The sequence below is a fragment of the Oreochromis niloticus genome, linkage group LG18 (assembly GCF_001858045.2).
Source record: "Oreochromis niloticus isolate F11D_XX linkage group LG18, O_niloticus_UMD_NMBU, whole genome shotgun sequence".
Classification (NCBI taxonomy): domain Eukaryota; kingdom Metazoa; phylum Chordata; class Actinopteri; order Cichliformes; family Cichlidae; genus Oreochromis; species Oreochromis niloticus.
Window position 1 is genome coordinate 12901235 of NC_031982.2, and position 27539 is coordinate 12928773.

The window sequence follows — 27539 nt, forward strand, 5'->3', positions numbered from 1 at the left end:
TGCATGTGTTTTGATACAGGGTTACTGCATCTTTCATGTAAAGAAATCAAAGTGTTCAGTAGCAATAAACCACATCACAAACACACACACACACATTATTGTGGAGGGGAAAAGACCAGAGTGAGTGGCAAAGAAAATGATATTTGGGGGCTTCTCCACAGGCCAACTTTGTGAAATAATGACAAATAAGGATAATGACAAATCAGTATCAGCTTGCAATGATAAAGCTGACAAGGACATATACATCATACAGCTGTACATATGTATCAATGCACATGCCAATTCAGAACAAAATCATAAGTAAAAATCTGAACACAAAAGGCAAGAAGTACAGTTTTCAGCATCAAAGTTGTAGACCAGATAAGTCATCTTACATCTCATGAGACATACACACACAGAAGCACGTCACAGAGTGTGATTCTTCATTTAGGTGTTTGAGACATTGACCGGTTTTGCTGAAGTGTATATGCTTTTATATATCTCTATTATTTAAGGGGGGAAAAAAGGTATAACCTACAAATCCTTAAATGCAACATTATCCACCGTGTAACAGAGACATATTCAGGCACTGGTGAGAAACCAATATCAAAACTCCCACAGTCAGGAAAATGACCAAGGCCACCCTTTTTGATTTTTTTATGCTTCATGTTAATATGAAACAGCAAATTTTGTTGCAGATTGTGCAGACCGCCCCTTTTGCACCTTCCTAAGAAACTAATCAACAGGCTCATCAAAAGAGTCTGACATTAGAGAAAGCAGAAGGGGGTGAGCTAAAGAATAAAAACCCCATTAAATTTCATTTTAAGAGAAACTGTCAAACAGCAGAACAATCAAACTACAAACGGCCTGACAGGTTTGTGTTCAAACAGGGTTAAAAGAAATAAATAAAAAATTAAGAGTCACAACATGTGATGTTGCAGCCATTTCTGATATTTTTTTTTTATCCCCCCACATCTGGCACCAAAGAAAACACCTCACTTTGTTCCTGGAATCTAAACGGGGTCATCTTACACTCAAAACAATTTAAACAAACAAAAACATTTTAAATGATACAAACAAAACTCTTACAACTATCATACAGAGTAAAAAAAACAAAAAAACAATGACAAATCAGTTCTACACAAGGAAGATCCTTATAACAGGCTCTGCAATTGCTCAGAAGGGGAGGGAAAAAAAACAAAACACCAAACACTGAGCAACCAAAACAAGTCAGTCAGTGGCAATAAATTCTCTAAAAGGTGGCAGTAACACTCATGATCCCTTTAAATACTCAGTTATTTCTGTCTTCTAGCAAAATGTAATATACCACAACACAAACTGCTCTGAGACTTGTGTTAAGTAAGGTTTACGTGCTGTAACAGCGTCTTTATATATGATTGGATGTTGGCAGGCTGATGCGGCTGAAACTGAGAAGGATGCTCAAGTCCTCACGGGCGGACGGGGGTTGGCGTGTCGGTGTGCATGTTTGATGCAACAGCACTGTGGGTTCTGCACAGAGTCACGTGTTTGTCTCTTCCAGTCTTTCCATTCCACTTGCATGGCAGTGACAGTAACAGATGTACAGGACTTTCAGGTTGGATCCACGCTTAAAGAGCAAAAATGAACCCAGCGCGAGTGTGCGACGCCTTCTCAGCCGCTTTAATAAATGCAGGAAATACAGCCTGGATTACCAGCATGGCAAAAAGAGCAGTCAGCTTCCACTGGCAGGAGTAAGCTGCCTCTGCAATTCAGTCAAGAGAATATTTATTATTTTCATCAACACTACGCATAAAGCCCACTTCTGGTGTAATTAAACAGAGATAAATCCACCCTTTCTTCTTGTGAAGAATGTAAGACCTCCTTTTTTTCTGATGGGAATGCCGATAATTATCCACCAATACAAATCCTAACTTTACTCACATGAGCAATTGATCCGAACGCTTCATTTGATCCAAACAAGTTGTGCTCCCAAAGCATAAAGAAATTTTTTAAATGTCTTACAAAACCACGATGATCATAAGAATGTCCTTATGTCCAGTTTCCACTCTCTTTAAACCAGTGTCCTCGGTTTAACGTGTTTCTGTGTGGAGATCAATAAATCTTTCTTCTTCGCTTTTTGTATCGGTGTGCTTGTTATTCTTGGATTCATCGTCAGGAATGTGGCCACCTGCTTTGTCAGTAATGAGGTGTGTGCGTGTGTTTTCCAACAGTCGATTAACACGCTGAGATGCATGACTATGAAATACTAAGGCCACTTGTTCTTAGGGCTGTACAATCGACAGGAACTAGAAGAGAAAAGAAGAAGAAAAATTAGCTTCTTCTACAATTTGAAATAAGCACCGAAAACAAACAACGTAAAAGATGGAAGAACAAGATGCTCTCACTGTAGATCAGGGGTATCAAACATAAGGTTTGGGGGACAGAATGAGCCTGGTAAAGACTCCAAACTGGCCCACTGGATGGCTTTGGAAAATATAAAGAAAGGCATAGATGTTTGGATTTACAAATGTATTTTTACAAGTTTTACATCTTTTCCTGTGGATAAAGACCTCCACCGTGGCCATTCATACCATATCAAAGTAATTAAATAATAGATAAACAACTAAATAACAAAGAAGTTCCTTTTTTCCAGTTCTGTGAATTTACAAAGATTTTGTTTTATAATCACAGGACATGTTAAGCAAGTGAGCCACACATTTCTACACATGTCACTCTTATAATTTATGCCCAAACAGTCATGCTGACAGATTATTCTTATGTTAAGACATGTCAGGGATTGAATGTATAGTTAAACTTCTTTCCAGTAACAGAAAGGGGAGTTTTGTTGGTTCAGTCCACATCAAATATGTCAGCTGTATGTGGGCCATAGTGTAAAATGAGTTTGACATCCACGCTGTAGGTATTCTGCAAACTCACCTAAGAGTTACATATGGCTCACAGAGTTGTGTCCATCTCCTCCTACAGCTGGGTGACCCCCACTAAGCTGCATCTGGGGGTCCACACAGGACACTTTCTCCTCCTCCCTCCTCTTGAGGCAGGCAGCCTTTGGGTTCAAATTACGCTCTTTGAACAAAAATAAAAAAAGATGTATTCATTAAAAAACACACAAAACTGGACTTAAGCTTAGACAAATCCTTACACAGCAGCGTTATGAACATACAAATGGTTTACTACAGAAGAGGGATATAAAAAAGAAAAGCAAGGTGTGAGAATGGAAAGTATGGCAGAAGCTGCAGGTGTCTGGCAGAAAAGCAGGGATTTACTTCCTCAGATGCTCTCCCTTTCTCTCTCCCCCCCCCACACACTTTAAAAACAAAAAAACCCCCAAAATATGTGATAAAGGCAAAGCGAAAGCTGCAATTTACACTTTCAGCAGGAACAGAAAAGAATGTCCTTTAGGTGACTGCCTGGCGACTTACGTCCAGCTATGTTTGAGAGATGGCTGGCTGCCTGTTGGAATCAGACTGTTCTGAATTGGCTGACCTACCTCGCACCTGCTTCTCCAGACCCAGTATGACCTGGACAGCCTGTTGCAGGATGACCAGCTTGGTCTGGGCCTTGTCGCTCTGCAGGTGGACCTGACACATCCTGCCCAGCTCTCTGAAGGCTTCGTTTATGTCTCGAACACGCACTCTCTCCCTAGCGTTGTTAGCAAGGCGGCGCTCACGCTCCCTCTGCTCCTTCTCCTCAGCAGTCAGGTTCTCATCGGTCACCGAGACAAGGCTGCAGCTGGGAGGACAGGTGGGGGGTTGGAGGGGCTGGTTAACAAACCCAAATTACAACCCTCACTGAACCTAGGCAAGATGGTCTCACTAAAATTTTAGTTAGACTGGTTCAAAAAATTTAAGCTATTTTCCTGTTACCAGAAAAATTTGACCTTCGCACTGACTGCAAACTCCCACAAAGAGACCAGTGAAACGTCCAGTGAAGATCTCAGCGGAGCTGTACTGCAGGAGTGTGTGCGCATGGGCACATAAAATCTGCCTGAATGAAAATCACTTAAGTTTTTAGGTTGAAGACTCTCAACACTCAGGGACTTCAAGCCCAAACTGGATCAAAATGCAACAGTTGACCAGCATCACCAAGCCTAAAAGTCTGTTTTTTGGGTACCTAATCACCAAAAAAAAAGCTTTCGGTCATTTGGGTCCAGGGTGGAAGTTGAGGGGATTATTGTGACTGTCCAGCAGAATGAAAGAAGTTATGGCAAGTGAGACAGAAAAGGAGAGAGAGGAAGCAACACCCTGTGCCGAAATGCATTACGCAGAAAGATACAGAAGAAAGACTGAATGAGATACACTGAAGGTATCATGTTAAATACATCAGCAGCGGGAGATGTATTTATCGGAATGAGAGGAAGAGTAGGTCGCGGTTGGCATCTGTAAAGAAAATGAAAGGGGATGGGAGAATGACTGGCGAAACGATTCCTTTTTATTTTAAACAGTAAAGCAAAGTTAAAGACTTAAATGCTTGAAAGAGCAACACGTGCAGCACAAAAACAGTGCTACAAAGGTGGGTTAATACACAGCACAGAGCCCTACTTGCATGCTGTAAAGGACACTGCGAGAGATTAGAGACATTAAAATGCTGAAATAACTTAATAGGTGAATAAAAGCATAATGAGACAATAGCAAAAAACAAAAAAAAAAATTAAAATGAGCAGACGAAAGTTGTTAATGTTGTCCAAAAATGAAGCAGACAGACATGTAAGCACTTTCTCTGGAAACAAGCTTTGAGGCTTTGCAGAACACACAGCAGTCCTGTGTGTGTTACAGGAAAATGAAAGTTTTACGATGTACTGGAGAATGGGCTTGTCTTAAAAACAGCCAGACAGCTTGACTTGCTACTCCATGTCCTTGCTTTTTGACCATTTTAGGAAATGGTGCATAAAGACGAACGTTTAAAACCAGGCAGTATGTTTAAGACTGTGGATGGAGTAACAACCATCCCAACAAGATTGCTTTAATATTAGAATAGCAGGACATGAAGCTGGAAAGTGAAGCCATATGGATGTTTTATTTTGTAAAGATGCCCTTCCCCTCCACTTCCTTCCTCCTTGGACACCCACTGACCTCGAACTTGCTGCTCCAGGTTGAGTATAACGTTAACAGCCTGTTGCAGTATGATCAGTTTGGTTTGTGGTTTCTCATTGTTCAGATGGAGCTGACACATGCGCCCCAGCTCCTTAAAAGCCTCGTTGATGTCCCGCACACGTAGCCGTTCGCGGGTGTTGTTTGCCAACCTCCGCACTTTCTCCCGCTCAGCCTTAATCTCCACTGGTAGATCTTCATCGTCATCCTCCTCATCCAGACTAGTGAGGAGTCATGGTAGAGGAGGAGGTAGGAAACAACAGTATGGGTACAGTTCACTTGTTGTACATCTGATATAAGACACCATCGCTAAAGCTAAAAAGCTTTACCAGTAAGTACCAACTAAACTGAGTCCCTGTCAAATTTACAATAAAGAGTAAGATTTATCAAACAGGATTACATGCATTAATAAAAATAAGGTTTAAGAATCTGGGCACCTTGTTCGAGAGCGGTTCTTCATTTCTTTTTTCTCATCTTCCGACTTGTCTGTCATGGAGCAGTTCTCATCGTCCTCCTTCAGCTCTTGTTTGATAGCAGCAGTGGGGCGATTTATGTTACCAGGTAGGCCTATACACAGTCCAGAAACAAAAGTTACTGAGCAACAATATCTTATGAAACACAGAAAGAAACATTACACAGTCAAAAAGAGGTGTAGTATTAGAAGACATAAAACAGGAAGACACCATGAAAAGAAAGTCGCACCTGTAAAGCCTTCATGCTGAGAGCCCGGTGGCACAGATGCAGAGCCATGGTGCCCATGCAAAAGTCCCCCACTAGATGGCAGACTAGCAGAGTCCTCGTGGTGACCAGACACCTTGAAACAGAAATTAATCTTAATACTGGCATAACAGTAGCAAAAATGGGCATACCACTTTTGCTATTATTTTCAAATTAAACTAAAATATTACATTTATTCAGCTTTTCTTTCACACTATTCATGAATCTCACCATTCCCTGCAGGCGACCGGCAAGTCCGGCTGCACTGCCAGCGGTAACCAACAAGGCTGGCGGTAACCCTAAGCCCGACTGGAGAAGGCTATGCATTTCAGCAAGTCCTGGCCCGCTGGCGTGACGCTGAAGAACATTGATGGCTTCATCCAGGTGGTCCTCCATTTTACTCTGTAACAGAGAAAGAAGAATAGTAGAATGATGAGGCAAGATGAGGCATAAAGGGTTGTATAACTCTAATCTCTGATAAAAATGAAGAGTGACAAACTTACTCACCATAGGCTGAATTCCCGCATCAAAGTTAGGTGAAGGTGTGGCCTGACCAGAGGATCGAGTCCACTGGGATGCAGAGCCTGAGAAACAAAGATCACAAGGTTATTCAGAAAAAAAAGCCCTACAATTTGTAGTAGTCAGCAGGAAGCTTTCTCTCTTATTATTGATGCACCTGGGGTCCTTTAAAGTGAGTAACAGTCTCCATACAATCTTTAGCTATATGTTATGCTTGTCTCGCATAAAGGCGTATTAGGTTTACCTTTAGAGAGATCCATATGTAGAGAAAACATTTTGCATCACTGTGCAAACAGTCGTGTCGTCATGCTAAAGTTTTATCCTGTCTTAGATGGTTATGTTCTCTTTTCTGTTAACATTAGGAAATATGTTCGTATACTCTTGAAAAGGGGAAAAAGAAAAAAGCAGTGACGTATTGAACACAATCCTTGCAGATTTGGCCTTTCAGTCGAAGGTTAACGCTGATCTTTCCCGAGTTCAATGTGCAATATGAAAACGACATTGAACGAGAGTCAAAAAAAAGTACCACCTTCAACTACAAGAACAGGAAGTCCTGATACGCCCCTACACAGCCCCGATTTCAACACCACTAAGCCAGTATGCGACTGAAGACGCAGCTTAAATCTGCAGTATAACTGTGGAAAGTTCGCAAGATGCTTCAACACCCTAGATGCAAAGCATCATATACAAGGAGATTTTTGCACAATACATACGTTTGATTTCGTTTAGCACGTGTTTAATGACTCAAAGCTAAATTATCAAAGTCAACTTGTTAAGCATCTTCTTCTTTACCTTCTCCAACTGTGTTTATCATCACGGTGAATGTCGTTAATCAGGCTTTTAAATATTCTAGTATTTGTTCTCCACAACGAGCCATGATGCAGGCATGCAGATAGAAACAGACCCATAGCTCCAAACTTGAAGAAGTTCTGTTAATGTCACTGTCATGTAATGGTCGTTCAATAAGGTCAAGTGGAAATAACATGCGTACTTAACATTGCATTTCATATATTAGGTTTTTAAGTTGTGTACCACTTAAACTACTTTTGTTGTTAGATTTTTCATTTTTGCCCACTAAAGTTGTTTTTGGTTATTCGAAAGAGGAATTCCTTTCACTTGTCTAATGTAAATACAATTTTAACTCATTTGATGTTTACATTTTATTGCATTATACTCACTTCTATCTATACTGTAGAACCAATTTGCAAGTTACATAGTTTAATTTGACAACTAGTCCCAAAAAGCACTATTAGCTAAAACGCTGATCCATAACATGAACTGCTACCCACTAGGAATGCAAAAGACACCATCCCCAGCTTTTTCCACCTCCATAATGTCAGACTGCTGAACAAACAACAAGCACGATCTGAACTCGCTGTTCAAACAGTTGTTAATTTTAACAACATGGCTCATGTGTAATACCGTCTCTAAGTGTAATGGCCAATAACAGATCGCAGTTCACCATGGTTATTATTAGTCATTTAAGTGCAATGTATCTTTAAATGTCCAAAATTCAAAAAGAAATGCAGACATTTCTAATGAATAAGGTAACACAGACTCACTGCCTTCACTGTAAGTGGACCAATCATGTTCACTGTCATGTGTGGCCAACCATCAACTGCTGAGAAACTGAGAAAAACTGGGCTGTAATTTTATGAAACTTAACATGTGAAACTGCTGTAATGTGAAAGAGACATCAAGTAAATGTGAAGATGTAGATACAATAGATATGGAATGGCACTGAGTATAGACTTATTAAAATTTTCAAAGAAAATAATTTCTCTGTCCAATACGCATCGTTTTTATTACTTTATTTCTTATTGGAACAGAAGTGTTGATTAATTAGGTGGTGATGAGCTCATGCATGGACTGAATGCATATTCAAATAAGGAAGCAACCCACCCTCTTTTTATTTTTACGGTATTTTCCCTTCCTGTCTCATAAGCTATATTTGGCTGGTGTATGTGTGTGAGAAAGATCAAGTGAAGGTTAAGCTGTGAATGGGGTAGTTATATCACCCCAGTTACAGTACGTCCAGAGAAAATATCCCTGTTTGTGCCAGAAACACCTGCATTTACAGGAAGGGTTTAAAAATAAGAAAAAAGTAGGGGTAAGGGTTTGGTGAATAACTGAACCATTTCTTACAACTAACGTGCAGCCAAATCTGATGACCTAAATGTCCAGATAGTCTTGGATGCCAAACTTATCTCAGTTCTATGTTTGTACAGTGCCAATGCAAGAAAAAGGCCTTCATGAACTCAATGACATGTGTGGCAAAAGTTCATGAACTAAGATTACTCCATCTATGTTTCTAACTTGAACTGGTAATCAAAAGTTCTCCACATTAAAAAAGTCCCGTAGGTCACAAGATATATCCAAGGCAGCGTTTTAGTTTTCCATGTGATGTAAGAAATGAGAAGTATTAGAATCTCTTGATGGCACTGAAACAGTTCATGGCTTAACTTAACACAAGAAAGTTAACATCCCTTTTTTACACATGATTAAAAGCTTAAATAATATGCATTACTTCCATGTTTAACCCAACAGATGGAGCTGCACTGTCACTTTAAACTGTTCATGCATCAGCATAGTAAAAACAATAGGTTTTTCAAAGTATGCATCATGGCCTTGCGGGGTAGCACAGGAAAGAACAAATGCATGGTTTGAACAAACAAAGGTACAAAATAGCCAGCTGAGGCCCAGCTGACCTTGAGGCCTCAGGATTAAAGGGCTACAGTCACTGACTTACCTGATAAAGCCTGAGGAGAGCCAGAGGGAGTTGAAGGGGACGGAGGGAAAGCGTTGCTGTTTGGGTCTGAAGGATAGATCTGGACACAGAATTTTTGTTTTTTAATTTAATGAAATGGAATATAATAATTTATTTGTATTATGAAACAGAGAGATGATGTTTAACATTTAAAACTGTATTTGATTATAATATATTGTTACTTACAGATGCCAAAGCTTTTCCAATCTCGTCACCTGAACTTCCAGGTATCGCACCCCGATTTGCTAAATGGACGGGGGAGCGGAGTAATAATTATAAATTAGGATAGCAGATCATTTAAATTAGGACAAAACCAGCATTCTTCAAAAATAAAATAAAATAAAATAAAAGAGCACACATTAAAGTATTTACCCATAATGGTTTCGCTGCCAGCGATGGGGGGTGTGTGGCTGGGGACTCCAAAGCTGCTGGAGCCAGAGTGGAAGCCAGCAGGATGAGCCCCGCTCACTTCACTGGCATGCAGGGGGTAATTTTGAGGAGAGAGGGGCAGTGGCTGCCGTTTCTTGAAAGCAAAGACACAAAACCATTTAAAAAGAGAAGCAGACAGAAGCTCCTAATGATGCATTTGTCTTAATGTGTGTTGTTGACCTCATCAACAAACCTAAGTGTGACTGCAGAGCTTACCAGTCTGTCTTGGGGGTTGATGGCAGTAAAGGGACCATGCTGGCTCAGATGGGGGGAGTTGCCCAGCATGGCAGAATAACCAGGCTGAACCATCGACCCGGCAGAGCCCCATGGGTCGGAGGGCGGGTGGAGGCCTTCTGTCAGGGGACATCCAGCAGAGTGAGGGGGGGGGAAGCAAGAAGGGCGAGAGAAAACCAGCCACAAGAGATAAAAAGGACAATGAAGGCTACATATGAGACATGTCACATTACTGTGATCACTTCATTCAACCGTGATGCACCATTCAACACCCCGGCACCACAGGGTGTTTACTAGCATACAGTGACAGCATCTACAGTTCATCTGGACATCCAGACGAATATAGCAGACAACTAATTTCCCTGCTGTAAAAGCTATGAAGGAAAATAAAATACATGAAATACATAGGTGAGCGATTCACCTCTCAGTTCACAAAAACCTTATGAAAGTGTTTTGGTCAGGCTGAACTTTTCAACTCAACACAAAGAAAGGGGGGGAGGGGGGTGTTAAAAAAAAACATGTTGTTTCAACTGACCTTGCATGAAGAATGGTGGTGGGTAGACGTTTCCTGTCTTGGAGCCTGTGTAGCAAGCATTGTCTCTGTTAAAATCCTCCCCTGAGGCTGATGTATAAACCTACCAAAAAAAAAAAAACACAAACAAAACAAAAACACTGCTTAGCTCAATCCTTGAATGCTCAGTGTGATAAAGCTAAGTAACTGCTAAATTATATGGTGACTTGTTGCAAGCATGGCATGCAGTAACTTAATGTACATTTGTCTTAAAACACTCAAAGTGGGTTTGCTCAAACTTCATCTGGAAAATTCTCTGAACATAATTCTGTAGATAAGCAAAACTATGTTCTTAAAAATAACTGTGTCTGGGGTATTTGAAACATCAAAACTAAAATAACATATGCAGTAGGTACCTGATTACAGCCCTTAAAAGTATGGGTTCAACCCAAGGTTAGAATCTATTTTTTTTCTATCTGGTTTTACTACTTAAATTGAATAAACAGAGGATTACAACATTTTTACAGGCGTGAGCACAGAGCGGTGTGTGTGCTGAATGAATCATGCCAGCACTTTTATGGGCCCCGTCCACCATTTTTACATATTAACCTGTTAAACAGAAACATGCTGAGAATAGTTTACAGACAGGACGGGACGATGTGACCATATAATGGAAGCTTCAGCTGGATTTGGTATATGTTTATGATGGCACCACAACTTTCTCAATCAAGGGCATTCTTTGTAAATTCAAGTATCAAACTGTGTCTGAAAATCTCAAATCCAAATGGACTGAAGTTTTCTTCTGTAATTTGATTACACAGAGAAAAAGGAGAGAAAAAAGTGGGGAGAGGAGAAGAGGGAACGGAGAGATGCACTCCTAATTACTGAACCATCTGCCGTATCCTGGATGGCGGCCAACTTCTCTGGCAGCTGGGATAGAGGGAAGGGGGAGGGAGGGAGAAAGAAAGGGGAGGGCTGTTGTTTGCGGGTGATGGCGGTGGAAGGGGAAGGAGAGAGAGAGCTGGCGTGGGGTGGGGTGGAGGGTAGAGAAAATGAGGAAATAGGGTGCCCAGAGAGCGAGAGTGGGAGGAAAAAAATGAGGAGGAGTAAGAAGCATCAAACACCAGTATGAATTCTCTTCAGTGATCTAACGAGTATACTTGGCAGCGGGGAAGAAATGTGGTCATAAAGTAAAGGGCCTACAAATACAACACACTATAAATACATACTGCAAATGAGGGACTGGGTGAGTGAGTGGCTTTTTTACGATTCCTTTTTTACTTGGTGGTGCAGATGCGCAGCTGTAAGAGCTGGAAGTCCTGTACTGCAGCTTTTTACACTGCTCTGCAAGCCAAGGAGCGGCTTCAGATGCCAAATGGAATGTGAAAAAGGGCGTAAAGCATTAAAACATGGGCTTGCATGGAGTGAATACAAGGGCTGAGATACAGTATGGGGCTGAAGTATGGATGTAAGTACTCACAGAGGAGGGCAGGCCAGGGGGCACCTTCCTGATCTTTTTTGGCTGTGATTCTGTGGGGAGGCAGACAGGAGGGGAAATCACATCAGCCAACTTACACAAAAAGACCTTATTGCACAAGTAACTATACAATCAGAGATTCTTCCTGCCGAATTGATCCATCAATCTGCATTTGTTACTGCTCATTAATGTCTAATCTAAAGATAATTAAGGTGATGTTATTGGCCAATTTTCTTCCCTGGGAGCTCAGGATTTTCATTTTCTCTCACTAAGAAGAAGTGAGATTTTTCAGACACTTTTTAAAAACCTCAACAGGAGAAGTGATTGTACACACAACCTTAAAATAGATCAGAACAAGACGATAAATGTGACAGAAGATTCGGTTTCTAAGCGTTCAGCACCCTGCCTGAAATAATGATTTGCACCCTTACCTATGGGGTCCTGTGAGGGTCTCCTGCGAGGATTGCTCCCTGTATAGGAGGGATAAAACTGAGAGTTTGGCTTCGTGCCAGATGGAGAGAGGGCATCAGGACTGGGTATGGGTATCTCACTTGTCATGAAGCCCGGCTACAGAGTGCAAAATATGAGAGGTAAATTAAAAATAAAGAAAGAAAACTGACTAAAAGTCTAAATTTGTGAAAAGCAGCTTAAGAGAATTGGGATGAAGCACCATTCAAATTTATTTACCTGCATTCCAAGTGACGAGTATGGTCCTCGTTCTGCCTTCCCTGTTGAGGGTAAAGTACATGAAATCAGGTTAAGGTTCTAAAAATGTAGAGGGTATTTTTATATTAAATTACAAACTGTCTATCCCCTTTTCTCTATTTGAGTACCTCCCAGTATGTGAGTATATATGAAGACTTGCGGTATTTATGGCCGCGGACAGCAAAAAAGAAAAAAGACAAATTGGCCCATTATAAATGCTTCAGGGGCAATTGTGCTCACAAACACCCCCCCTCCCTTGCCAGTTAACAGAGGGGAGCTATAGGCCAATGTAATCCCAAGGGACAGCCTTGTTTGTGCATGGGTGCCCTTTACACTCCGCACCCCTCCCACACTGAACACACAAACTGCACGCAAACAACCCCTTCCTCCACATCCTCCCCACTACCCTACTCACACTTCATCCATTAAAAACCTTTTGCCTTAAACTGATATGTTAGTGTCCAACCTAAGAATAGCTGCTCTGTCCGCCAAACAACTCGTTCTGCTTCAGTCACACTACCCATTCATATAAACTCGTGTTTTTCAGTCAGTGTTCTTCCATAATTAAGCACTATTGTTATCATCATCAACATTTGACTCACACTTCCCCGACTCTCTTTGGTTTGTAAAACGGACAATGTGAAAGTTGTGGTGTCCACGCTTCAATGGCTTATTCAGTTTAGTTAACAAGTTCTCACCAACGATCCCTGATTCAAATATGGGAGCAGAAGCCATGGCCTCTTGTTCACTGTAAAGGCCTTCTTCTCCATAACCCTGAGGGAAAGAAAACAAAAGGTATTAGGAATAGAAACACAAATAAATAAAGACCAAAGCTACCATGTAAGAAAATAAACTCCTGCAGATAAAAGTAGATTATTCTGCGAATGTATTTCAAGCTCCCAGCTCCTGGGCCTAAGAAAGACCCCTTGCTGGGCCTAAAGATTTGAGAATTTTTGTTTATTTTTTCAATCTCAGATAAAAGCTGATGCAGCTTATGAGTCTACTGCTACTCTCAAGCTTAACAACTTCACTGCTAGATACCCTGAATACGATTCTACAGCACTGTAAAGTACTCAGTACTGTTGTAAGCTGTGAAAAAAAGTCATAAAAAGCTTCAGAATTAATATCTAACACCATGCTGGACTTTACAGATCAGTTCTGGCACCATTTAAATTAAATTAATTTAGGCTGTTCGCATTATTGAGAATGGCAGGAACCTGGGCTGCAACATTAAGGGTTTATTTTTTTTTTTTTTTTTTCTTAATGCAATAAGTGAAAATGAGCCATACCCTTCCCTGGTTGAAAGATGGACTGTTTTGTTCCCCTGTTCCCCAGGGACTGGACCCATTCCTCTCATCTATACCTGCAAGACAAAGCACTGGGTTAGGCCTATTAGCCACTAAATTCTTGTCACAGGTTTACAATGTCGCTTTGCAAAGAAATGTCTAACTTGGTGAACTTGCTTTGATACAAGTTTTTCAGGCAGCTCAAAGTAACCTCCGCCGAGGAGCTTCACTTCGCAGCTCACACAGAGACAGCATAGTGACAGTGCTGTCAAATAGCGTGGATATGAGCTGTAGGAAGTTTGAATAATTAACACCCAGTGTGAGGCTCCCAGAATCATCCTCGACATTCTTCATTCTCCCACTCCACTCCTTTACATTTTCCATGGCAACAGTCATTCATAGCTCATCTATTCTCACACACTTGGCCTACACCTTCGTCTTAACACAGACTCAAGGTCTCAATCTCGGACAAATTGCACAAGTCATCCCTGGCCGGCGCACCTCAGCGTTCAAAGAGGTGAATGTGTTTGAAAGGGGTGATTTTAAGGATTGGTGAAGCAGAAATTCCTGCCTGTCCCCTTGCTCTCAATCTCCTCTCGTACCGCAACACAGCATCTCTGGGGGGAAGCTGAAGCTTAATTGCGTACTGATTTGCATAATTGTGCATATTAATGAAGCACAGGTCTATGAATATTCATATTTTTGTTTTGTTGTCTAATTAAAAAGCGGAGGGGGGAGAGGGGGAGAGGCGGGCTAGAATCATGACAGGATCAGCAGTACAGCAGAGTGATGGGCCCACTTTGCTGAGAGCTGCTAGATTGCTGTGACAACTGTGATCTATACAAACAGCAGCAGCAGAATAGGAGATGAAGGAGAAAATGTCTTGTCCCCTCTCTATGGCTGACTGTCACTCTTCATGTCAATCAAAGATGATAAAGAAAATGTGTAAAACAATTACTATTGCTGTAAGTCATGAGTGCCCACAATACAGAGAAGAAAAGGCTTCAATTCAGTGTTTTCCATTTTACACTATTGTGGATAACAAGTGCATTTCTGAATTTTTTTTTTTTTATAAAATGAAATAAATACACTGCAGCTATTTAAATAATCAAATTTCCACTTCACAGATTCAGCATATTAGAATGAAATGTGGGTTTACAGAGCAGTGGAGTATTTCAGCTGCTTTATTTGACCGATCGACATTAATACTGCATATTCGAAATCACACACCATATCACACCTATCTCACTAATTAGCAGGACATTAATATGTGGCACCTTCTCTTCTTTGACAGGAATAAAAATAGCAAAGTAAAAGAAAGAGAAACCTGATTTGTAATGGTCAATCTACAATCTTTTTTATCATCGATGGTATTATTTACCAAGTGGTCTGTTTTGCACACTGCCGCATTGCTTCAAAGTATTTTTTTTTTTTTTTTTTTTTTTTTTTTTTTTTAAAATTAAATGTGTTGTCCATGCTTTCCTACTCTTACTAACGTAAGCAAAAGAGTGATTGATAGTGACACAATTTAAATAAAATTCACTGGGCCCACTGTGTATCTCAGAGGTGCAGCTTATTTTGTTAACCTAAAAACTGCTTGGCAGACAAAGAACAGCTGCAAATTGATTTTGAAAACAGATTTCCTAGACTGTGAATATACTCAGCCACTTATTCAGCTATTTGTGCAAGTTGACATTTCACATTTGTTTTGTCAAATTGTATTTTATCAACTATATATTATTGTGTTTTAATTAAGCTACATGGTTATAAGTTGTGTTTAACTTTTAATTTTTAGCTGCTGTAATGAAGTATCTCGTAACGTTATGTTCTTTTTAATTTGTTTACACTTTCATCAAACTTTGATATCCAATTTAGCTGGATGTATATTTCATGTTTTTGTTATTGTTAAGGCTCTAATCAACCCCAACGCGTTGTGACGGGTGAGGTTAATTAGTGCTGCGCTTTTGAAAGTATTAATTTACACTGTCACTGTTACCATGTTTGTCCATAAATGCTGCAACTAAACAGGAGGCAACACTCATTTCACACTGTCTCTATGTAACTTACATACTAATATTTCTACTCATCTCTGCAGAAAAAAACAAACAAACAAACAAACAAACAAACAAAAACAAAACAAAACCCCACAAACATTTAGGATCATGTGACCATATGTTCAACAAAATCCATGTGGATAAACTGTGATTTAGACTGTGTTAGAAGATCTGTTAGCCAGATCACTAAAACCTCTCAGGGGGTTTGATTTTCAGGAACCTCTAGAAAAGTAAAATAAATTAAAAAAAAAATATCAATGAATAAATTCAAACTTAAATAAATGCACCTTTTTTATTAAAAAAAAGAAGAAATGCTACCTTTTCAAAACAGCTTGATTTTTGTTCCTGCCACGCTGCTGCTTCCCGATGGTTTTCTCCAACCTCAGCATATTAAGCAAAACACACACCTGTCCTGATTTTTTGCCACTATATAATAAGTAAAAGGTTTGTGACCTGATACTTACAGGACATTACATCGTTTAATTATGCAAGTTAATATAACTTACTAAAAACCAGAATCAATCCCAATTAAACATTTTAGAAAAGTTATTTAAAAAGTAATCAAATCTGTTGCACTGCTTTGATGAAGTAAATAAAACAATGACATTACTTATTATATTTTTATAACAGAACCTACCCTCTCTGAACTACTACCATTTCAAAAGAATCTTACTATCAATGCAATAAAAATGAATGTAATTCATTCAGAAAAACTGATGTCGGGTCATTTTCTTAAATGTATATCATCTTGTTTTCATGTGGGATTCTTGTGTAATTTCATATGAACAGATAAATCTGTGTACTTACTCTATATTTAAAGGAATTCAACAGTCATAACCCTGTTTAAATCTGTAAAAACCACAGAATGTGACCCTCTCTCTGACAAAAGCACATACTGGATGTATTTCTATTCTCCTCCTCACTACCTCCAACAGGGCTTTCATGTTTCTGACAAATCATATTTTTTGTAATGTATTACTCATCTTCCTCCTCCTTTTCGTAAACTATGCTCATCCCGCTCTGTAGGAAAATTTAGAGTGCTTTAACAGATAAAAATGATCAAACTGCTAACACTGCAAGAAACCTCATCATACATCAACATCCACAGGATTTTGAGCAATTGTGTGGCTACGAATAAAAAAAAAAAAAGAAGAAAAAAAGGACAAAATTACATGGCTCTCTACAGACCACATTTCCGTTAACACCATTTGAAGTGCTACAATCGTGAGAAAATAATGAGTAGCGCGCTATTCAGACAAATTACCACAACTGGAAAGAGAAAACGAAGAGAAGGGTGAGTAACATCAGACAAAGTCTCTGGAGAACCCCAATGCACTTCTCCTCCCAGCATGCAACGCCCCTTTAAGCATGGCTAGTCTATAATTACACAGGAAGAAAGACACTGGAAACAGACAGCCAGCCTGAGTCATAGGCTTCATGAGCAAAACCCAGGCACATACATTGACCAAACTTGCAGACATGTCTTCGTTTTTACAGGAACACTGCCCCAGGCACCTATAACTGAGTGTGCCATTTGTCTACACAACTTCTTCCTTCCCTCGGCAAAGTGAGTCACACAGACACAAAGCATGATGTCAGATAAATCTCAAGAGAGTGAACACTGTTAATGAAATACTGAACAATGTACAATAGCAAAGCTCTGAGTGTTTTTAACCTGTGAGTCACCGACAGCTTCTCAAACACAACACAATCCACCCTATCCCACTACCATATAGTGCTTTGATAACATTAAAATGTCTTCTGAAACCAGGTGATGTTTGGGGTTTTTTTTAAACAATTTTAACAGCAATATGTGCCATGGATTAAAATGTTAAAGATCAAATCTGCTTCCCACTCTGTGGCACCTGGAATGGCCTCCAAGTTGGACAAGTGGGTAAGAAAATGTATTGGCAGATGGATTTAACTTGTGACTTTCAGTATCTGAGAATCATGAACACGTTTGAAAAATGAAACATTTCATGCAAATTTTTTTACCTCCTTCTCTTCTGCATTTCTCTCCAAAGTTTAAAAATATATTTTAGGATTCTCAGTTTCCAGCAACCAAAAAAATGAAAGTGCACTAAATAAAAAAAGAGAAAAACGAGTGAAAGGGTTTTAACAGACATAAGACCACAGCAGAGACATTATCAGTGCTGAAGCCTCTAAAAAGGGAGGCTCCCCACAGCCCCACATGTTAAACTTCCACATACCCCAAACCTAAATCAGACTGAGGGGGAAAAAAAGGCATCTAACGAACTCCTTAAAGAAAACAAACAGCAGCTGCTCCACACAAAAGAACGGTCTGAGTAAGCTGGGTTGCAAAAGAAATCATACTTAGTTGTACTGTTAGGTTTTAAACAGCACTACTACTAATGATACTGCTTATTGGATGAGTATTTTAACAGTACCTTTTTTGTTTTAGAGTTTTATTTTCTTATCTCAACTGTACAAATCATGGATCTTATCACTGAATCTGCTTAAGCTCTAAGTGCTCTGAAAACGAAACCGTGACTATCAGAATGACAAGTGATGACACGATTATATCAGACCAAATTCAGAAACACCCAATCAGCTGCCTGCTGTTAATCATTAAACCATGAAACCAAACACTACATACACGGGTCACTGAGAGATGAACTAAGAGCCAGAAAGATGAAAACCACGCATTCCTCATCCCTGTATGTGATGCATTTAGACCATGTTTCCATAGACTGTTCATGTCCCCCACTGAATGTGGTAGACTTGCTGAACTTGTATGTTTGGTACCCAGTGCTGCCACTGCTCTTTGCGCAGAACAGCTTTCTTCTGAATTAGGAATAGCAAACATACGCCATGATTTCTCCAGTACAGAGAAGAAAACTGACATTTGTCAGTATTAAGGTCTTAAGTGTTTAGCACTGCTGCCTGTTTACTACCAGGTTTCGGTACCCATCCCTAATCCTACCACTATCTAAGTATCCAAAATGTTTTATATTACATTTACTTTTTTAGATACATTTTCCTCTAAAATTATTCCTTATTATTGTGTAGGTGTACCACTCTGACCCACCCCAAAAGTCAGAAAACAGTACAATTTAGTACTCCATAAAAAAAACAACAACAAAAAAACAACAAAACAAACAATGTAGGAAACAAAGCTTTCATTCTAAAGATTAAAAGCAAGGATCTTTTAACACACTGAGATACACAAACATCAACAAAGAATCTGTCTCATTTCCTGATTAGAGTCAACAATCAATCTGCGCAACAGTATGTCGGCCTGTTGCAGAAACATGGTCGGTTTAGTATAGGTCTCTGTGGCTAGGCTGATGGTGGCAGACCTTGTAACATCATTGACATGACACGATTTCAGGAAGTCATTTCATCGTACAAAGAAGAAGAAAAAAAACACACACACACACACACACACACACACACACACACACACGCTGCCAATTTCTCCAGAAGTCACACTCTCTTAGACTGACAAGATTAGATCAAATTTTTAAGCTTTCAAAGGTGTACTTTTAAACTTTGAAACAATGTTTCCCTCTTTCTTCTAAATTTGATGCCACACTAAGCTAACTGCCTAACATCTTCTAATTCAAAGAACAGTATAGATCATATGATTTAACAGCAGAAAGAACATAACACTATGCCCCAGATATACATAAGTAACCCTTTTGATAGCGTCTCGCAAGTTCAACCAGTGTAAGCAAAGGATATTGAGTTAATCCTGTTGGTCATGCCACGAAGAAGAATCACTGTGATCAACTTGAAATCCTGTCTGTAAGTTGCTGAAGTTTGTCACCTTGCTGTATCTGCTTGTAAGCCAACACTGATGTGCAACCTTGTTGATACGCTCGTTTTGGTTGGCTTTTAAGAGTGAAGCAAAGCAAAAGTAAAAACAAACTAATGTCAGGGGATAATGAAAATGAATCCTGTTATATCTCCTCTTTAGTTCTGGCCCACAAGTTAACAACTGCCTTTGCTCCATCTATGACACTGATTGTTTGCCCACTCACACTGAATAACAACTGCTGTTTCTTTTGCAGTCCTACCCTTATCAATCAACATGATGAAGAAAAACTCAGGCAGGCCTACTGCAGCAAATACACATACAGATACATTTTCAAAGCAGGAAAAACTAAGAGATCCACATCAGCTAATTTACTCTCTGTACGATTCATCATTTTGCTAAAATGTGGCTCCATAAACTAAGAACATGGAAAGCCAATGGATGAACACATGCGGAGTAAAATAAAAAAACTTTTGCTGGTTTTTAAGACTAAACAGGGTGGTTGCTTAAAACCACAAAAGAAAGAGCTGAAGCACAACAGCATCAGCAGCCATTGGATTGATTACGTCCATGTCCATTTTGTAAACAAGCACCTTGCCTTGACAAAAGATCACGTAAGTGGTCCTCAAATGAACAGATGAAACAGAGCCCCGTTTACCCACCCAGCCAATGAATGCCTTCGTCTTTCATCTTATGCTTGAATATCCCATTTTGTTAGTGAAGCCAGCTGAAAAACCTAATGCGTATCCAGAAGTTCAAGAGCTGCAGTGCAAGGTCCATGCTGGGCGAGTAGTTTGGTACAGCATGGACAGTAGTTCATTTTTCAGAACCAACTAAAAACCAAAAGAAAACCCAGTGGTCATAGGCATCTCTGAGGCTCTTTTTTACACTGCAAGCAACACATGCGTCTTAAAACTGACTGCAAGTGTCCGCCTGGTGGGGTTGCTGATGGGGAGAGATAATAGATCTAGGTGAAAATGAGTTATGTGGAGAAAAAAAGTAGGGTGCGAGATTGCAGGACAAGGGAATACACTTTTTCACAGAGTAAGCACAGGAGATTAATTGGGCTGCTTCCACCACCCCCACCCTCTGCCTTTGTCCTTAAGTGATTGAATGGCAACAGCTGAGAAGGTGAGGGAATGGACACCTGCAAGGGGAGGATGAGGAAGTGTAAGGGAGATGATGCTTGTTCTGCATAATGTAAAATAAGATGACAATTGTTCTTGAAGTTCTCTCAGGCTATGTCTACACTAGCCAAGATAAATTTGAAAACGGCGTTTTTGTATGAAAACGCTCCGTGTCCACACTATTGTTTTCAGTCATTTTGACAGAGTTGCGCGTCCACATTGAAACGGCCGAAAACGCTTATGTTCCAGGACTGCGCATGTGTGAAACGCAAAACGATTCGACCTGCCATTTATTTACTTTCCGGTTGTTTGAAACGTCGCGGCAAAATGTTGAGGAAAAGCACCAAGTTTTTTAAATGGACTAACAATGAGGTGGAGTTGTTGCTGCGAGTAACACAAAAGCACAAAGTTGCAAAAGCGATTGAGAATTAAAGAATTTGAAGAAAAGCTATCTGGAGCATGTACAAACTGATATTAATCTTTAATAGGGCTGTCAAAATTGAGAGCAAGCAAAACAACTGCTGTATAATGCCCTCCGCTATCTTAGTTTAATTGGTCACATGACTAAAATTTGTCATCGTTTTCGAAAAGGCTCCGGGTTCACTGTCCACACTGCGACACGAAAACGGCGTTTTCAAATGTATCCGCTTTGGAGAGCGTTTTCAAAGCGCTGCGTTTTCCTTGAACAAAAACGCCGTCTCAGTGTGGACAGAAGGCCAAAACGGAGAGAAAAAGATGCATTTTCAAACGAAAACGTATTAGTGTGGACATGGCCTCAAATAGTCTGATCTGAAAAACAGTTTATAAGAAGCAAAGGTGAGAAGGAACTGTCTCCTATTCTATTTTAATTCAAAATACAAAAAGTGTGCGAAGGTTGGATACTGAAACTGGAAGAAGCCCCTCAGTGGTTCAGATTACTGTCAGGAAATGTACTACAGTGCATAATAACAAAACCCCCCAATATTTCTCACTAGCTTTAGCTGAGAGAAAAGATGAGAATGGTATTGCTTGTTCAGTATTGGCATTTATATCATTACGTCTTTAAAGAAAATTTGACCCGAAGCATAAGGCTCAGAGATAAAACAAATGTCTAAAAGGTTTGTTTCTTACCTGAACCTCCAAATTTAGGGCTGTTGAGAGTTGTTGGCCGGTTTTTGCCATTTGAAACTGGAAGCTCAAACATCTGAAAGAGAGGAACGACACTGTAAACAAACCACTGGAATTCAGTGTAAGACTTTCCCTCCCCATTTGTGGGAAGGATTGTTAGGTAATAATTTATACTACCCTATCCTTTATCTTATCCTGTTTAACCAGCAGGTATGACAGGCATAAAGCAATCTCGACAATACAGCTTTGCCTGAGTAACACCAAAAATTAAACAGACAACAAGAGTCTCATATAAAACCTGCTCATGTACCCGCTGCAGTCCTTCAATTCCTGCTCAAACATGAATGCAATACATATTTCAATCTACTTGACAACTGTTCAAAATCTGTTATGAAAGTTAAAATCTGCCACCTGTGAGAATATGATGAATTGTATGAGATGCTCACTCAACAAATTCAAGCAATCTCTAGAGAAATCTTACCGCGGTAAAATCCAGCAAGTCGCTGAGCTCCTTGTCTGTTTCCACTGCAGCCATTCTCTGCTGCTGCTCTTCACTTGGGCTTTTCAGTCTCAGCAAGCGACTACAAGCAAAGGTAAGGAGCGTGTAAGTTTATTTTGCCTCTTTGTTAGATGGTTAACTGTTCTGACAACTGGTGCTTTCTGCAATATCTAATCCAAAAATGGAGGCGAAATGGTCCAATTATAAAAACGTTACTTATATGAATATAGTAACCAGACAAAAATATTTACTGCTTATTACACTCAGCTCAGATTTCCAGGAAATTTGATCATTTAGCTCGTTCAACTGTATAAATACGGTGTCATTTTCACCATGCCATTCATCACTCCTAATGGTTAGGATGACATTTTATTTCCCAATTAAAAAGCTGAGACATACAGACAAAAAAAAATGTTAGGATGTTAAATAAAATGTAATCTCAATCGGCAGAAATGATGTATGTGTTTGTGTGTGTAAAAATGGCTGAGGCTGTTCAAAACCTCTTTTCCTGTCTCTCTAAAAAAATTAAGTAATATTACAAAAATCCAGATATGTCGATCTGCACTACAATGTCCATATGAAATTTCTCACAGTCCTACACTGTAGTAATGCAGGCATCGTAAAAGCACGGAGGGAAGTCAATTAAACAGCATAGTGCAGCAGTAGATATACATAAACTTCAAATTCATCTGCTTTATATTTTTACCATTCAAATACCACAAAGCAGGCAAGATACTGACAAAGTTATGAAAAACTGAACTTGGTAGGCCACATCTAACTGAGTGACCATGGTTGGCCACAGGCCACACTGCACTTGTTGTCAGTCAGGCACTGAACTCAAACCCCTCCCTCCCACCTCAAAACCCAACATGTTTTAAGTGTTGTTTTCACTAAAATTTACAGAGTGGTAACACACTATTTTGGAGTCCTAAACAGTACCAGCCTATATCAAAGCAAATGCAGTCTGAGTGGGGAAAACACCTTGAGAAGTATCATTTCTACACACTGTGGACAAAGTCACTAACAAAAAGAAGAAAGAAAAACAGAAGAAGAAATGCCACTTGGAGGAAATCGCATCTTGATTTTGCGTCAGAGATGTCGATTAAATTCAGAGTTGACTCAGAGATCATTAGTGCTAAGCAAAAGTAAAGTGAGGCTACAACAAACAAATATCCAGCCTTTAGCAATCTTTCAAAAACGATTGTCAGCAATATGACTCTGACATAAAGACATTTTCAAGTTTTAAAACTTGCCACTTTAAAATATTTTGTACCAGCATACCCATTTGTACCTAAAAGCAACCTGAAGATATTTTTTAAAATTAAACAAGCAGGTAATTAATTTATTAGTCCCAGCAACAGTAGAATTTTGGGTCCTTATTTGTCAACACTAATAACAGGATATGTGAAAAGTACATACTGTAAACAAAACACTGAGATATCCGTCACCAGCACAGCGTAATACTGAATAAACTTCAGGAATTTTCAGATGACGACCACTGGGAGGCTGTCCTCATGTCTACAATCTACTGTGAGTGTTACATGTCAGGGTTTTTCCTGGTTTAAAATGGGCCATGGGGGGTGACTAGGCACATAATCACCATTGGTGTTCATCTAGAGCAAGAGTTGATGCCACCTTACTTAACAAAAAGTGCATTTTTCTGTTGTTTTTCTTCCCCTGGATTATACAAAATAAACCTCGTTTAAAAAAAAAAGAAGTCAAAATTAAAATTACTTATCTGTATTTTAATCACAGTACTGGTGATTTTCCTTCAGAGAGATGCCAAGGCCTCCTTGGTGTGCCTCAAAATGTTTTTTGTTTCTTTTATTTAGCAATAAACCTGTATGTTTTGGTTATTTTCACAGTGCACTGAGTGAAGACAGCAACAGGATAAGTAAATACTAAAATTAGCAAAAAACAAAACAAAACAAAAAAACCCCCCAACAACAATAAGGCTAGGGTGGGATGTACACTTGCCGGCCTTTAATATAATTTGTAATATATTTCTCAGGATGATTTCTCTTTTTACAAAAAATCATTTCAATGCCACGACTGAAGATTTGCTTTTATTCTAAACACTATACACCAGAAAAGGGGAAAGCCAGTTAATTTTAGTTATGCATGGCAACTACAACTGCACTGCCCAACCCATTAAAATATCAGTAATTTGAATACCACTGTCATATCCATTACAGCAGACTTGGAAATACTGCGAGTAACCCTAATACTTTGTCAACAATAGATATTAACAATAAAGCCAATAAAACCTACTTTACTCCGAAGTCAAGAGAAGATGCACACACTAAATCTAACAATGGTGAAAGGCCGGATAAATACTGACACAACAGCATTACGACTTACCAGCAGGGAGAAACTGTGGGTTCAGGAACAATGCGTTGACAGTATATAATCTAGCATTTTCTCTCAGTGAGCTGAGGTCAAAATGGGGGATAAGTGCTCAGCCCCTCCTAACAAATGGAAGTTGCATACGCTTGTCTTGAGCACCCCCACCTTTGGCCTGCCCATTTAGGTGTCAAGAAAAAAAAAGTTTTACGGCAGAAATAGCAATGCAAGTGGTGAAACTTGGCTTCACAAGAGAGCCATCCCGCGTTTCAGCGGCTCATCGCTCGGTTAAAAATCCTGCGGGACGTTTAAAAGGACTTAAAAACCTGTTGCCTGCCCTCACGTCGAGCAGCAGAATGAGACACTGATGCACACAAAGACTCGCCCCCCCCCCTTCCTAAAGTTTCAGCTGAATGGTAGAAACTTAAATAAAACAATAAGTAATGTAAACACGCTATAAAATAATATCGGGGGGGTTAACAATAAGTGGGGAAGAGAAACTGAAGTGTTTAGCGAACTTATCGCTGCTTCTTTGCTGTGGTTAACGGTTAAGAGGCTGAAGGGGGAATGAATAATACCTAAGTAATACTGTTTTTTAACTGGGGTATTTTTACATACGTAGTTTTATGGTTTATATAAGTGCCCCCGGATAAATTAATAAAACTTAAAATAAATATATATTCATTAATTTCACTAAGCGCTGGAAATGTTTAGCATTCCCCACAAGTAGAGAAAAGCAGCAAACACCGCCTGTCTGCGTTGACGCTTCACGGCTAATGTTCGCGTCCATAAACGCCTCACACTATCACTACAGACAGCAAAATCCCGGAGGAGCTCACTCAGTCTGGTCATATGCTATTGTGCATTAACGTTATAGCTCTTTGAAGTAAACAAAGAAGTCTTTTTCAGCCCACACAAGCCCCCGGCACTTACTAATAACAGTGCAAGTTCGCTCAGGCCGAAGGGACGAAAAATCCAGGACCCCGCTTTTCCCGGCTGTAGCACTCACAGCACAACTTCAACGATGCGCTAAAAACTTGGTTATTACTCCGCTAACAACGCGACGAACCGCTTCTGTTTGAAATGCATTTGCTTGTTATGAATGTATATTAGCACGCATTTACCTGAATTTAACAATGTGGCATCCAACAGGGAGAAATTAGCGGCTGGAGTACAAAAAGAGGAGGAAAAAAAAACAAAGTTAGGGATAGGATCCTTCCCCCGTGGTCCGGACTGTGGTCTTGATGAAGAGGAAAGACAATATGAAGCGCTCCTCTGTCGCCTCGACTCGCTGTCGTCTTTGTCACGAAGCTGAAGACACGTGTGTCACACGAACCATAACTCTTGTGTTACTCGGTTTCTTCAGTGTTAAAGAAACTGTAACAATTTCATTTTCCAAGTAGACATTTTAACACCCTCCACATTGTCGGTTCCAATGGAATATCACTCCGCAGCGCAGCCAGCGGGAGGACATTGACGCTATAACATCAGCGGTGTCCGATTTCATCTAAAAAGGAAAAAAAAAATGGAGCCAAACACGCTTCAGTAGCGTTGTTGTGTATTGATGCAGCGTTGGTCGTACACACCGCAAAATGTCACCTTTTCGTAGCTGCGAACGAAACAGAAAAGGATCTGAGGACCAATTTGGAGGGGATCTATGTATACTGGCGGATGGGGACAGCGGAAAGCCTAACAGACTAGACGAGCAGAAGATGGAACGATAATATCGGAGGGAGGACCAATAGGATGCGAGGAAATTTTGATTGGCATGTGGGCCGTCCAAATATGTTTCAATATCGACCTCAGGGGCAGTCTCGTTTTGCCTATGGGCTTTCCTGCATTTTAATTTTGTTCTCAAATAGCGCCCGAGCTACGAAAAATGATCCCTAGTGTCAAACAGTTGAGGGAGTCCATCCTCACTAAAGGTAAACATGGGTGAGAATATAATAAAGTTTGTCTTAATTAGCCATGCTGTTTGAATTCGTGGCCAAAGACGCTAAACTGCGGGGTGACCTTGCCATTAATAAATTCCACTTATCACATATGTGAACATTAAATATAAAATAGCATTGTCAACGTCAGTTTGGGTAAAGGTGTTATAGGGCAGGAAGTGAGAAAAACCATGTGCATATGTACAGTAATGTGCACAAGCTATTGTGTATACAGATTACCTTGTGATACCTATGAGAATATTTAAAATTTTTAAGGTATAATAGTTTTACTTAATTTTCAGTGATATATAAAAAAACAAAAACAAACGAAAATGTTCCTGCATGCCAAGTTCAGAAGTTGCAGGGGAAAAGGAATGGCATGGATACTTCCTTTTGTCAAACAGAAATTACAAGTTTATAGCATGGGCCAGTGTCTACTAACTAAAATAGCGTGGCTGGTGTTTTTCATCAGTTGTACCTTAGTGGGTATGTAAACACAACTTGTTTTGCGACTTTCTAGAGAAAACCTCAACCGGTTTGAGGGGGAGAAAAAAAAACCCCAAGTAACATCTGTGCTGGCCTTTACGAGAAAACTCATCCATCCACTTTGTGGTCTCTCTCTCACATACACACACCATGCCCTGCACGCATGCAACTCAAGCACACACCTGTATGTGATTATCCATGGGACTGGTTATGTTGCTGTACTTTAAATACACAATCAAGGCAACATGAGGTTTTCAGTAGACTTAATATTTCTTTTCAGTGTTGCAAGGAAAAAAAAAAAAAAAAAAAAAATTACAACCAAATTGTTTACTTGCCCAAAGGAAATGACCATCCACGCTCAGAGTTGTTTTGTTAAAGACACATGCACTTAGATGGGTAAAGGCAGAAAGGGCATAAACCCAGTTCTAGATTTTTTGCAGCGTGAGCGCTCAGTCAGTGTGAGCACATCAACCTCATTGTGACAAAACCAGTTTCATGTCACA

At 39.8% G+C, this 27539-nt stretch overlaps 1 protein-coding gene across 6 annotated transcripts; it reads right to left on the reverse strand.

Moving 5' to 3' along the window:
• tcf3a (transcription factor 3a) lies at window positions 1-27284 on the reverse strand. 6 transcript variants are annotated; one of them, XM_013269728.3, is made up of 20 exons: window positions 25744-26850; window positions 22259-22358; window positions 21781-21853; window positions 13715-13788; window positions 13124-13199; window positions 12408-12448; window positions 12152-12287; window positions 11724-11773; window positions 10268-10367; window positions 9715-9851; window positions 9442-9592; window positions 9256-9314; window positions 9052-9130; window positions 6291-6367; window positions 6015-6185; window positions 5769-5880; window positions 5504-5633; window positions 3467-3708; window positions 2896-3042; window positions 1-2264 (listed from the first exon to the last, which is right to left on the reverse strand). In XM_013269728.3, the coding sequence occupies exons 2-19, from the start codon at window positions 22310-22312 to the stop codon at window positions 2903-2905; spliced, it is 1902 nt and encodes a 633-aa protein (XP_013125182.1). In that variant the 5' UTR covers window positions 22313-22358; window positions 25744-26850; the 3' UTR covers window positions 1-2264; window positions 2896-2902. The 6 variants fall into 6 exon arrangements, with proteins under 6 accessions (XP_013125182.1, XP_013125195.1, XP_019203538.1 ...); XM_013269741.3 differs by lacking the exon at window positions 3467-3708 and adding an exon at window positions 5049-5287 and having other exon boundaries at window positions 25744-26656; XM_019347993.2 differs by lacking the exon at window positions 25744-26850 and adding an exon at window positions 25553-25677.
• Window positions 27285-27539: the final 255 nt, after the last annotated feature.